The 13,476-nt window shown below is 53.3% G+C and overlaps 1 protein-coding gene across 3 annotated transcripts in view; it reads right to left on the bottom strand.

The window, feature by feature from the left end:
- Positions 1-13,476, bottom strand: part of Zmat5 (zinc finger matrin-type 5) — a 28,381-nt gene that overhangs the window by 1,112 nt on the left and 13,793 nt on the right. For all 3 annotated transcript variants that reach the window (XM_048343267.1, XM_048343268.1, XM_048343269.1), the window contains exons 2-5: positions 9,030-9,180; positions 4,437-4,499; positions 3,292-3,372; positions 1,677-1,788 (exon numbers count right to left, since the gene is read on the bottom strand). In XM_048343267.1, the coding sequence (XP_048199224.1) occupies positions 1,677-1,788; positions 3,292-3,372; positions 4,437-4,499; positions 9,030-9,156 (383 nt within the window). In that variant the 5' untranslated portion in view covers positions 9,157-9,180. The remainder of the gene's footprint in view (positions 1-1,676; positions 1,789-3,291; positions 3,373-4,436; positions 4,500-9,029; positions 9,181-13,476) is intronic.

The raw sequence follows: 13,476 nt of genomic DNA on the forward strand, positions 1-13,476 counted from the left end.
CCAAGGCTATCTCCACCTGTTCACACCCTGCGGACTGGGCTCTCAGCTGAGGCTTGAGGGCGCCCGCAGAGCTCGTGTCTCCCTGTGGGTTTGGAGCCCTCCAGTGAATGGTAGGGACCAGGGGTGTGTGTGTGTGTCCCCATGCTCACAGCCAGGCCTGGCACCCACTGGCCATCCGGTGGGACTGCTTGCTAAAGGACCAGTAGCCATGCTAGCCGCACTCATGTAGGTCTAGAGAAACCCCAGGAGTCCTCATGGGAACCCCACTTTGCAGATGGGAATAGGTACAAGCGACTGATGTCTCCCAGACACGGCTGCCCCACATTGCATGGCCCAGCCTTCAAGGAAGGGGAGAGTCTGGCTTGGGCGCCCTGTGGTCAAATACTGCAGGAGCGGGGCCAGGGGCCCTCGGGGCATGGAGGGCTGGGGGCAGCGGCCCTGACCGTTGGCCTGCCCATCTGGGCCTGAGCGAGCCCCAGCGCGGCCTCTGGGGCTGTGTGGAGAGGACAGGGACATCCCCTGTCTGGTGGCGCGCTGCCTGCTGGAAAGCGCACACAGCAGCTCCGGACATGATTTATGGCGCCGGGGAGATTTCATAAACTCCACTAGCTGCAGAGAAGTGTGGGTGTGGGGGAGGCTCCACACAGTGGCTGGAGGGAGAGCCCCAGCTGTCAGCCAGTTGCTGGCTCCCTGTCGGGTTGACAGCAGGGCTCCCCTAGAGAGGGTGTGATCCTGGGGACCCCCTGCCCCCGAGCCTCAGGCCCTTCTGCTAGCAAAGCAGGCAGGTCTCCAGGCACTGGCACACAGCTACTGGGACCGCGGCTAAGCACAGTGCTCTGCCTGCCTGAGACTCCAATAGATGGGCATCCTGAGTAGCCAGCCCCCAGCCCAAGCCCATCCCCGTGGCCCCCATAACAGAGGGGCGCCACTGAGCATGCAGGACTCTGGCTTCAACTGGCCACTCTGCCCTGTGCACAAGGACAGCAGCAGTTCTCTGGCACCTGCCCAGCCACGTCCTTATCAGAAGGAAATAAAGTCATATGGAGGAGGATGGGCAGAACAGTAGCACCAGCCCAGAGGGGCGCGGGGAGATTAGGAGGGATAAAAGCACAATCAGAAGAGCCAACAATAGGAAGCAGGGACAGCTCCAGCCAGGGATTAGGCTGTGTCAGGCCTGTGGCCAGCCCAGCACTCCCTCCCTAGCCACTGTCTGCTCATGGCTGGGCCTGCCCTGAGGGGTCACCGTGCTGAGGTGAAGCGCAGGTGTCACCAGGCCACGCCTGGCTGGCCCAGTTCACCTGGGGGCTCCGACCTGCTCCAGGGGCCTGGGGGGGGGGGGGTCCCAGGTGGGCCAGGCAGCTGAGACCCGGGCAGAAACCCAAGGTCCCCACACCTGTACTCACACAAGACCCCCCAGTGTCACACCTGGTGACAGAGCCTCTGCTCCCCTAAGTGTGCCCTCGGGTTCAATGGCTTAGGGGACAGGGAACAGGCACCACAGGCCGCAGCCTAGGGACCCAGGAGCTTCTGATGTGCCCCCCCCCCCTTAGGGAGCTCTGTGGGAGGGGTCTGTGTTTGACCCTTGGGCCTGGGCCAGTCACAGACATGCCTCAGCTTGTGCAAAGGACAGGTGAGCTGGGGTGCTGCCTCTCCGGGAGGGGACCCTGGGGCTGCACCTGCTGCTTGGGGCAGAGCTCAGCCGCTTGCTTCTCTTCTCCAGCCAGTCTTCCAGATTGCCTTCAGGGAGCTCGGGGGGGTCCACTGGCCACTCCCGGGCCCGCCTCTCCTCTGTGGGGACAGGGAGATAGATGAGGGGAGAGATCCTGCCTGCCTGAGCCCCTCCCTTCCCAACGCAGCAAGAACTGACAGGGCCCGGGCCTGGGGTGCTATAGCGGGGTGAGGGATCCTGTCTGGCCTCCCAGGGCACCCTGCTTGCCTCCTCCATGCCACCTCCTACCCCGTGCCACCATCCCAGCTCTGAGCATCACTCTGCCTCCTGGCAAATACAGGCAACACTAGCTGCCCTCTCAAGCTTTGGGGAGCTGGAAACAGGACAAAGAAGCCCAAATATGGGATGCAAGAGCCAACACAAGCTGTAGAATGGGGCAGAATCTCAGCCCCACCACTTGTCCAGTGTCTCACTTCAAGCAAGGTAATGAGCCCATTTCTGTTTCTTTTCTTTGGTCAGCACTTGAGTTTGAACTTGGAGCCTCACACTTCCTCAGCTTGTTTGCTGGCTGGCAGGCTACCACTTGAGCCACACCCCCAGTCCAGATAGACAGTGCTTGCAGAGGCAGGTGATGGGGCCAGACTCTCTGGGTACACTGCAACGGGGCCTTGGGCTGGTGGGAAACAAACTTATGGCTCCACAGCCCTCCGGGACAGGCTCTAGGCTAACAGCAGGCATGTGCCACGGCTATAGGAAGGGTGACCAGGAGCCCAAAGTGCCAGCCATCTGGGGCCTCACCCTGCCTGCCTCCAGGCCCCATGGCCTATGTGCTCCCTTCCATGAGCCAACCATTCCCCGAGAGCCTGTGGCCAGTGAAAAGCTGGAGACACTGCCACTGCCAGGACTGGCTGGCCAGCCCCGCAAGGCCTCGCCGCTGCCCTGGGAAAGCTCCTGGAAACCCTGCATGGGTGCCAGAGCCGCCGCCACCACTGCTGGCTCAGGGCATGGAGTGTGCAGGGCGTGACTGGGCTGAGGGAGACAGGCCCACTGGGGGCCAAGGCCAATCTTCTGGGAAGCCACTGGACAGGAGAAGCAGCAGCAGCCCTCTGGGACTGTGGGGGTCCCCCGTTCAGTGAGGGGAGACAGGAGGACATCCATGAAGAATACCCAAGTGGGACTTCCTTGTTCTCCAGCTGCAAAGTGAGCAGTGAACCCCACTTTCCGCAGAAGTGGAAATCACCAGGCTGGGAGAACCTGAAGCAAGGACAGGGTTTGCTTCAACCACGAGGCCCCAAGATTGTAGGAGATGTGCGAGGGAATGGGAGGGGTGGAGGAAGGGAGAGGAAGGGGGGAAAGAAGGAGGAGGGAGGAGGAGGGAGGGGCAGTCACAGACCACTGCCAGAGCCCCGGTCCCAAGGCCACTGAGGTGTAACTTCACAGCTCCTGGGAAGAAGCCATGTATGTCTGGCCCTGTTTCAAGTTGAGGGCTCAGGGAGTCCCCCTCCCCCTGGTGAAATGGTGGCTGCCAGTGAAGGAGAGTGGAAGAGGCCCAGGGCTGCTTCCCCAGGGCTGATGCCATGCCCCGTCCCTGCCCCCACACCCAGGTCCCCATGGCAACATACCCTCCACCTGGATGCTCAGCTCCTGCAAGTCCCGCTCTGACATGTGGGAAAAGCGGCAGTTGGAGCCAAAGTCACACTGACCTGCAAGGAGAAGACAGTTACTCCCCATCCGGGAAGAACGCCCACCAAGGTAGAGGGCCCCAGGGCTTAGAGGCGGAACCTGAGAGTAGCCATCCTAGTTCAGAACAGAACATCAGACTCTGGCCGGGCCTCCCGCCCTCAGCAGCTGGAGCACCTGCCCGGCCCAGCCCACGGCATCCTGTTCATGACTCTGGGGCTGGCACGAAGGCACTGGCAGCGTTGCCCATGGAGGAGCCAAAAGTCTGCAGCTATTCCACCTCAACCAAGATGACCCAAACATGCCTGGAAATAACAGCACAGTGGCAGTGCCCTCGGCCAGGGCAATCTAGCAGGCTGAGTGTGTGGGGAGGCCCCGACCTCAGGCCAGATGGCCATCGAGGGCAGCACCGTGTCCTGGGAGCATGGCCATTCACTTGGCTTCCCGGGCTCAACAGCAGCACATCTCTTCAGTGCTAAGCTCCCTCAAAAGCTGTGTCAGCAGGGTTTCTTTCTTTGCCTCAGCTGACAGGAAGCTGACAAACCCATAGAGAATGTAAAAGCAAGCATGGCAATTACCACTCTGGCTTGCCTTTCTTTTTTTTTTTGGTCAGTACTGGAGCTTGAACTCAGGGCCTGAGCACTGTCCCTGGCTTCCTTTTGCTCAAGGCTAGCACTCTGCCACTTGAGCCACAGCACCACTTATGGGTTTTTCTATATATGTGGTGCTGAGGAATCGAACCCAGGGCTTCATGCATGCTAGGCACTCTACCGCTAAGCCACACTCCCAGCCCCAGATCTCAGCCTCTTTAGTAGGTAGGATTATAGGCATGAGCCATTGGCAACTGGCTCCTAAATTTCCTTATAATCTCCAGTGCTTGCTTGTTCTCAGTGAGCCAATAAAATCACATGCTATATCTAAAGCAATGAGGACCAGTGGGCTTGGCCCAAAGCAACCCATGGGGAGGCCCTGACTAACCCCCAGGTTTGTGATGGTGGCCAGGGTTGGATAAGCACTGCAGAAATTCATGAAGGTGTACAGGGGCTGCTGGTTGCACAGGGGACCTGAGCACAGCACAGTCCTTTACCTGTCAGGAGGAACTTCCTGCAGGGCCGCTTGTTCTGTTCATCCAGCAAGATGGCAGCGGCATCTATAAGAGAAAGGAGAGGCTGGGTTCAATGGCTCCAGCGTCCTGGGTGAGCCACAGGCGCATGGACTCATGAGGAAAGAAAAGAGCTTCCCATTCCTGGAGTGTAAACCAGAGTTGACAGCAAGCCAGGACTGGAGGTTCAAAGCTAGGCTGGCAGATAAATCCTTGAGATTCTTATCTCCAATTAGTCAGCAAAAAGCTAGAACTGGAGGTATGGCTTAAGAGGTAAAGTCCCTGCCTAGCAAATGTGAGGCCTTGAGTTCAAACCTGGTACCAATAACAAAAAAATTCCAGCCACCATGGGACTTCTCTATACTGTCTTTTTTTTTTTTTTTTTTTTTTTTTTTGGTGTGGGGCTTGAACTCAGGGCCTACCTAGGCTGTCCCTGAGCTCTTTCACTCAAGGCTAGTGCTCTACCACTTTGAGCTGTAGTGCCACTTCTTGTTTTTTGGGAGTTCATTGGAGATAAGAGTCTCACAGACTTTCCTGCCTGGGCTGGCTTTGAACCGTGACCCTCAGATCTCAGCCACCTGAGTTCCTAGGATTACAGATGTGAACCACCAGTGCCTGGCTTACACTGTCTTTCTAACCTCCTGGGAATACCTAACTAGAGTCCTGAGCCACTAAAGACCTGGTCAGGGATGGACGACAGCAGTGGTCCCCTAAGCTGCATTACTTAGTGATAGTATAACCACCTTGGTTTGTGATGTGTACACAATGACAAAATCACCTAACAGACACATTCCTCAGACTGTAAGAAGTGCATGACTGCTCCAAAATAAAGATTTTTTTTTTTTTTTTTTTTTGGCCAGTCCTGGGCCTTGGACTCAGGGCCTGAGCACTGTCCCTGGCTTCTTCCCGCTCAAGGCTAGCACTCCGCCACTTGAGCCACAGTGCCGCTTCTGGCCGTTTTCTGTATATGTGGTGCTGGGGAATCGAACCTAGGGCCTCGTGTATCCGAGGCAGGCACTCTTGCCACTAGGCTATATCCCCAGCCCTAAAATAAAGATTTTTAAAAACCCTCGTGCCCCAGCTAAGGTCATAGCCACCAAAATAGAAAGACAGCCAACGATATGGGAAAGGATATTTACCAGCACAGCAACAGACAAAGGCCTGATATCTGTCATCTACAGAGAACTCAAAAAACTAAGCCCCTCCAAGCCCAATAAACCTATTAGGAAATGGGCAAAAGAGCTAAAGAGAGACTTCACAAGAGAAGATATAAAAATGGCAAAGAAACACATGAGGAAATGCTCAACATCCCTGCTAGTAAAGGAAATGCAAATAAAAACAACCCTGAGATACCACCTCACCCCAGTTAGAATGGCCTACACTCTGAACTCAGGAAACAACAAATGCTGGAGGGGCTGTGGGGAAAGAGGAACCCTTCTCCATTGTTGGTGGGAGTGCAAATTAGTACAACCACTTTGGAGAACAGTATGGAGGTTTCTCAAAAAGCTCAATATAGTCCTACCCTATGACCCAGCCATACCACTCTTAGGTATCTATCCTAAACAGCAAAACCCAAGATATCAAAAGGACATTTGTACTTCCATGTTTATCGCGGCACAATTCACAATAGCCAAAATTTGGAAACAACCCAGATGCCCCTCCACAGATGAATGGATCCAAAAAATATGGTACTTATACACAATGGAATACTACATAGCGATTAGGAATGGTGAAATATTGTTATTCGCAGGGAAATGGTCAGAACTCAAACAAATAATGTTGAGTGAGACAAGCCTAGAACACAGAAAACAAAGGGGCATGATCTCCCTGATATATGACTGTTAACAAAGGGAGATGGAGAGACAGTAGAGACCAAGTCTGTGAACACTGTATATGTGCTTGATACATTGTATATTGCATATGGGTCTACCTGACCTAGACAAGGGATGGAAAAACAGGTTGTAAGATATCACAAGAAATGTACACACTGCCCTACTATGTAACTGCACCCTCTTTGCACAACACCTTGTAAAAAAAAATTTTATGTTCAATTAATAAAAAAAAAACAAAAAAAAAACCCTCGTGCCCAGGAAGTCTGAGTTGACTCCAAGGGGCAAGAATGGCTTCACAGACAAGGGTGCCATCACTGCTCTGTTTTATCTTTTGCCCCCAGCTGTGGGGCTTGGAGCCACACCAGCAATGCCCTGGACAGGACCTCTCCATAGTCATTCTCCACGCTAACCTTAACCTGCTTTCCCCTGACTACTCTACCTCAGTTTTCATCATATAGCTATAGTTTTCAATTTTGTGTGCTTCTTGGTAGGCAAGACTGAAATCTCTAAGGGGTGTGTGTGTGTGTGTGTGTGTGTGTGTGTGTGTGTGTGTGTGTGGCCTAAGGATGTCCCTGGACACAGAAGCCCTACTAATCACCTTGGATGAAGGGAAAGGCCAGGCTGGACTGAACATCTGCCCACCACCTTCCCTAGAGGCTGCTGAACTGCTGGAAAGACTACAAGATTAAGAGTCATGGGACCCTGAACTCAAATCACACGCACGTAGGACCCAGGCAGGTCACACAGTCTCTCCGAGGCTCTGTTTCACCATGAAAATGGGAGGAAAAGTCCGACCCGCATAGCTGGTAAGATAAGGAGTGGAGAACACTTAGCAGAGGTGACCTGTGGATGTCAAGACTAGTGGCACCCTAGAATTCCCAGAAAAGCAAGGAGGCCGCCCACATGTGGGGCAGGGTGTGGCCTCAGCATCTGGTGCCCCAGGCACCCCTGAGCACCTGCTGAGAAATGGCAGCTGTTGATTCATTCTCGCTCAGCTTTGTGCCCCATTCTGCAGAGGGGGACAATGAGGCTTAGTGAAATGACTGGCCAAGGGCATCCTGTCAGGAGGCAGCAGCACAGAGCATGAGCTCCGGCTGGGAATTCTGAGTTCCCTTTCTATGTGGCTGGCTCAATGGCCCTGGCCTTGGGGATCCCTCCCTGCAGAGTAGCCTAGTGGAACCCTTGGGTGGAGCCAGTAGGGTGGGGAAGGGTCTATGTGGGACACAGCCCAGGCTTGTGAGACTCAGTCCACCCAGCTGGGACTACAAATGGGGCACAAACGGCTGTGCCTGTTCTTCCTGGGGGAGGAAAGACAGTGGAGGGCATGTGGATATGGGCCAGGACCCTTGAAGCTGGTGGAAGTCATGGACAAGGGAGAAGAGTTCTCCACTTCCCCCTACCACACCCTGAGTCAGGGATACCAGCCCTCCCCTGGTTCTGCTTCCATTCCTAGGAGCGTTCCAACCTCCCAATGAAACCACCAAAGTTGGCAAAGCCCAGCCCGGGCCTGACACAGAGCGGCGTCCTGCTCCTCCTTTGGTGTTTGAGACTCCTCGTGATTTGACCTGCCGGCCCTTTTCCCTTTTCGCTTCATCTCCCCTAATGAACAGCTGCCCCGGAGGCCGGTGTTTGTTCAGTCCTTTAGCCATTCATCTCCCAGCCCCTGATCACGGCCCAGCCCAGGCACCAGGCATAGTGCCAGGCTGAGGATTTAAGTGAAGAACAAGTCAGAGCTGGCCCTTCCTCCCAGCCCCGCGGCCACATTAATCCACGCGGGTATCGACAGGGTAAACACTGGACATGCCATGTGGCCAGGTGAGCTGCCCGCCCTGGGGATCGAGTGGGCATCCTAGAGGACTCGCTGCCCGAGTTGAGTTCTGACCTGGGGACTGGCTTGGGCCGAGGATGGCAGGAAGGACAGGCCCACAGAGGACACGCAGTGAGTGTGTGGTCAGGGCCAGATAGAGGCCACAGCGCATGGCAGCCAGGGGGGACAGGGGCTCTTAGGTCCTCAGTGAGCACTGGCTGAGGGAGCCTATGAAATAAAGGGCCCGAGCCAGTCATTTAGAGAACACTCAGCGCTCTTGCTCAACGAACCCTCCCATGCCAGTCACCATGGGATTCCAAGCCCTCGGCACTTCCCCCGGAGGTAAGTTCTGTTGTTACAGCTGCTCTGCACACGGCAAGTGGCACTTTGGGACTGATAGCTGAGTATGCTGACTCCAGGGCCCGTGCCTGCCCTGACCATGGTGGTGGTCCTCTGCTCCTGAGGCTCAGGAACTCAATGGAACCCCAGCCTAGGCTGGGGTACATGGGAGCCATCTCTCCTTCCCATACCCAAGTCTATACAGCTGCTCAGGGTAGGCTTAGTATCAGCTGTTCCCTCTTTCTCTCTCATTCCCTCCCTCCCATCACCGCCCATGAGTTGCTTAGTTCACTTTTATCAATGTCGGATGTAGCTGATGGCCCCTCGCTGTATTTTTTTTCATCCTCTGTCCACTCATTCTGTGCCCTCCTCCTAGCTTCCCTCAGATGTGCTTTGCACACCCCATATATGCTCTTTCCTTTTGTTTTTTCTACATCTTCTCTTTGGTGCTGGGGACCCAGCCCAGGGCCTTGCAGGTACCTAGCCCTGAGCTCTACTCCCAGGCCCCTGAGGACAGGGCCCAGGCCATGCCAATGAGGCGGTGGTCCCTGTCTGATGCTGAGGCAGGCCGGAGCCTGGCTCTGAGCCACACACACTCACCCCGGAACATGTCGTACCACACCTTCTTGGCTTTGAGGTGCTGCAGGCCATTCAGATGCTTTTTCCGGTTGTGGAGGTTGTCCTGGAAGGATCGGTCACAGTAGTCACAGAAGTATCGCTTCCCCATGGCCCCCTGAGCCAGGTGCAGCAGCTACCAGAGAAACCACAAGGTGCTTGGTCAGACCATAAGGAAAGGCCATGTGGGCCAGGCCCCTGGCTATGCCAGGCCTGAGGGTCAGGCCCGAGCCAAGGCTCTCCTTACAGATGCTCGCCCCATGAGGAACTTCTAGATCTGGTGTTTAGGGCCTATCTGGGCTGAACATTTCTTTTTTTTTTTTTTTTTTCTGGTTATGGGGCTTAAACTTGGGCTAGGTGCTGTCCCTGAGTTCTTTTGCTCAAGGCTAGCACTCTACAACTTTGAGCCACAGCTCCACTTCTGGTTTTTTGACTGGTTAACTGGAGATAAGTTGTGTGGGGACTTTTCTGTCTGGGCTGGCTTCTAAGTGCAATCCTCTGATCTCAGCCTCCTGAGTAGCTAGGACTAAAGGAGTAAGCCACTGGCACCCGGCTAACATTTCTTTTTTTGGTGCCAGTCCTGGGACTTGAACTTAGGGCCTGAGTACTATCCCTGAGCTTTCATGCTCAAGGCTATTCCTCTACACTTGAGCCACAGCTTCACTTCTGGCTTTTTTGGTGCTTAGTTGGTGCTAAGAGTTTCACAGACTTTCCTACCGAGACTGGCATCCTCAGATATCAGCCTTCTGAGTACCTAGGATTAAAAGTGTAAGCCGCCAGAGATCAGCTCTGATCACTTATTTTTTCTTTTTGTTGGTCATGGGGTTTGAACGTTGTCCCTGGGTGCTGTTCCTGAGCTCCTCAACTCAAAGCTAGCGCTCTATCACTTGAGCCACAGGGTCACTCCGATTTTCTGGTGGTTTATTCAGAGATAAGAGTCTCATGGACTTTCCTGCCTGGGCTGGCTTTGAAGTGTGATCCTCAGATCTCAGCCTCCTAAGTAGCTAGGATTACAGGCATGAGTCACTGGCACTGGGCTCTGATCACTTTTGATGCCCAGCTTCCAACTTTACCAGCTAACACAGAACCTCAGCAGGAAGGCCCGGCCAGACTGGAGGCCGGGTGCTGTAAGTGCTCCCTCTGGACAGCCTCCCTCATCCCCCATCCCTCTCTGACCTATCCATGTCAGCACATGGCCTCCTGTGCTCTTCACACATGCCAGGCACGTGGCTACCTCATGGCATTGGCATGTGCTGTCCCCTGGGCCTGGGTTCCCTCCCATAGGTCCCTGCCATGCTTGCTTACTCAGTCCTTGCATCTTACTCTAGGCTACCTCCCCAGTAATCCACTGTATGTACTTCATGTAAAATCACAGAACCGCCCCTTAACGTTCCCATTCCCTGCTCTGCTGTCCTCGCCACACGTATCCCCTCTGAAGTAACAAATCCTTGTGATGTTTATAGTCTTTTCCCTCAACAGGGATATAAATCCATCAAGGCACTTACATGTATATGTATATGTATATATCTCCCCCACCTGTTTATTGCTGGACTCCCAGCACCTAAAATAGTGCTTGGTGCAGAGTAGACAATCAAGTATTTGTGGAATGGATACATTAATTCACTTTCTTTTGGGACAACTAAGGTTCAGAGGGAGAAAGTGATTCGCCAAAGACCATACAGCTGTCAAGAGAACACCAATGCAGGTCCCCCAAATTATGCTGCGAGGTGTCCTCACTCCTCCAGCCAGCTCCGTGCTTTGGGAAGCCAGAGGGCTCAGGCATCAGGCCTGGTGAGACTACTCAATTCTGGGGGTCAGGCCCCTGCCAGTCTCAAAGGAAATAAGAATATGACAGCCAAACAAGTACTCTGAAGTCTGGGCAGCCAAGCAGGCTGATGGAGAAAGGCTTCCGGCAGCAGCCAGGGACGGCAGCCACGAAGTCGGGGGCTTTAATGGGAGCAAGAACAGCCAATCATTCCAAATGAAAACGTCTATAACCTCTCTGGTGCCATCACTGCTGAGAAACCGCTTCCCAGACACACGGACTTGATATATTAAATTGGCAGCTCTAATACACTCTGTCTTGCCAATAAACTTACAGGAATTGGACTGAAATTGTTAGAGATGAACGCTTAACGGCTGAGTGCTTAACCAAGCCATTCAGGAAGCTTGAAGCTCCAAGGAGCTGCTGGCTCTGGAGAGTAATGGGGAAGGGGGCAGGGTGTACCCACCACCCCCCGGAGATCAACATGGAACCGTGGCTGGATCAAATCACAGAGGAGCCAGCTGTGTGACCTTGGGCCAGTCACTGTCCGTCTCTAGGCCTCTCTTTGACCAGGGAATGTGCAGTAGAGAGCCTAAATGATCAAATGATTGTTTCAGGAGTGGTGGAGAGAAGTCTGCTAATGCACATGGATTACTAAGGCTGGTAGAATACTTGCCTAGCATGTAAGGCCCTGGGTTCCATCCTTAGCAACACAAAAAAGTTATTAGTTAAAAAATAGCACTATTAGTTAGGCACTGGTGTCTTACACCTATAATCCTAGCTCCTCAGGAGGCCAAGATCTAAGGATAAAAGGTTCCAAACTAGTCTGGAAAGAAAAGTCCAAGAGATTCTTGTTTCCAACTAAAGAGCAAAACACCAGACTGAAGGCATGGTTCAAGTGGTAGAGGACCTGCTTTAAGTGAAAGGCACTGTGCTCAAGCTCTGACACATACACATATACACAGAGAGACAGATGAGAAAGAAAAAAGAGTCTCAATTGTGGGGCTTGAACTCAGGGCCTGGGTGCTGTCCCTGAGTTCTTTCATGGAAGGCTAGCATTACACTACCTTGAGCCATAGCTCCAGCCCAGGCTGGCTTTGGTACTATGATCCTTTGGAACTGTGATCCTCAAATTTCAGCCTCCTTAGTAGGATTATAGGCATGAGCCACCAGCGCCTGGCTAAATCCATTATCAATGTTTTGTATCAAGCAAGTCCTAGGGGTAAAGGCTATTGTCTATGGAACTAGTGGTTTATTGTTGTGGAATGGATGAATTAATTCTCATTTTCTCTCTGGGAATTTCTGCCCAGGCAGAAAAGCCCCTGAGAGACTTATCTCTAATTGACCAGTCAAAAAAACGGAAGTGGAGCTATGGCTCAAAGGGGTAGAGTACTAGCCCTGAGCAAAAGAGCTCAAGGGACAGTGCCCATCTGTTGGCACTAGGCTAAGAACAGCATGGGCATCTTCTCATTTAAACCTCAAAACAATCTGTGGGGCAGGGCCAATGATGTCTTTTCAGATAAGAGCACTGAAGCTCTCCAGCCATTGGTGAGAGTCATGCTGTTAGAAGGCAACCAGCTGGGTACTGGTGGCTCATGCTGGTAATCCTAGCTACTCAGGAGGCTGAGATCTGAGGATCATGGTTCAAAGCCAGCCCAGGCAGGAAAGTTCCTGTGTCAGACCCTTATCTCCAATTCACCACTAAAACCAGAAGTGATGCTATGGCTTAAGTGGAAGAGCACTAATCTTGAGCACAAAGAGGATCAGGGGCAGCGCCCAGGCCCTGAATTCAAGTCCCATAACCAACCAAAGGAGGGAAAAAAGAGAAGGAAATCAGGCTTGGCTTAGAACCCAAACAGAGAAGTTCAATCTCCAAATATTTTAGCCAGCGTCCGCTATGGAAAAATCAACCCAAGGGCAGCTTTCCTTTACTAATCATACACCACACCTCTAGAACCATGCTGATAAATGATTCTAAACCCATTTACAAATGAGTAGATTGAAGCTTAAGGAGGTGCTGTAAGGTACCTTGGGTCATGGTATAGAAAGAATGGATCTTGGGGTGAGAAAGTCTAAGTTCACACTGCCATAGACAATGTCCCAAACACCAACCCACTAAGAAATCAAGGCCACTTTCTGGCTTAGCATGGTCGGCTACACATACCTACAGCTGGGCAAACCAGCCAATGGCTCCATCTACGTCCTCACTACTGCCTTAGCTACCTCCTCTGGCACACGGGAAATGTTTGGCCATCCATTACAGTTCACAGGGCCCCACATGCTAGTCCTAGCTCTGCTGTCATTTGCGATGTGTCAGGAGGGTGGCTGGTCCAGGTCGTCTCTGCAGGTATCTGGTGGTCAGATGCAACAGATGCCCACAATAGTACCTTGTATTCTCTCCTCACTGCTGGAGACAGAACTGACCAGAAGACCTGGATGCCAGGGAAGGCCACATGGGACAACGGGTGTTGGGGCTCGGTAGCCTCTCCCGGCGTAGGGAATGAGGCTCGGGTACTCTTCTTTTCACACTCCCTTTCACGCCCTCTCCCCTAGTCACCTGGCCCGCAGATGAAGCTAGGGTGGAGCAGGGGAGTCAGCACTGACCTGCTGCGCGCGTGGCCTACCCGAGAATGTGTGCCCGCCCCCTTACCAATAGACAAAGTCAGG

This window comes from Perognathus longimembris, chromosome 3, assembly GCF_023159225.1.
Source record: "Perognathus longimembris pacificus isolate PPM17 chromosome 3, ASM2315922v1, whole genome shotgun sequence".
Classification (NCBI taxonomy): Eukaryota; Metazoa; Chordata; class Mammalia; order Rodentia; family Heteromyidae; genus Perognathus; species Perognathus longimembris.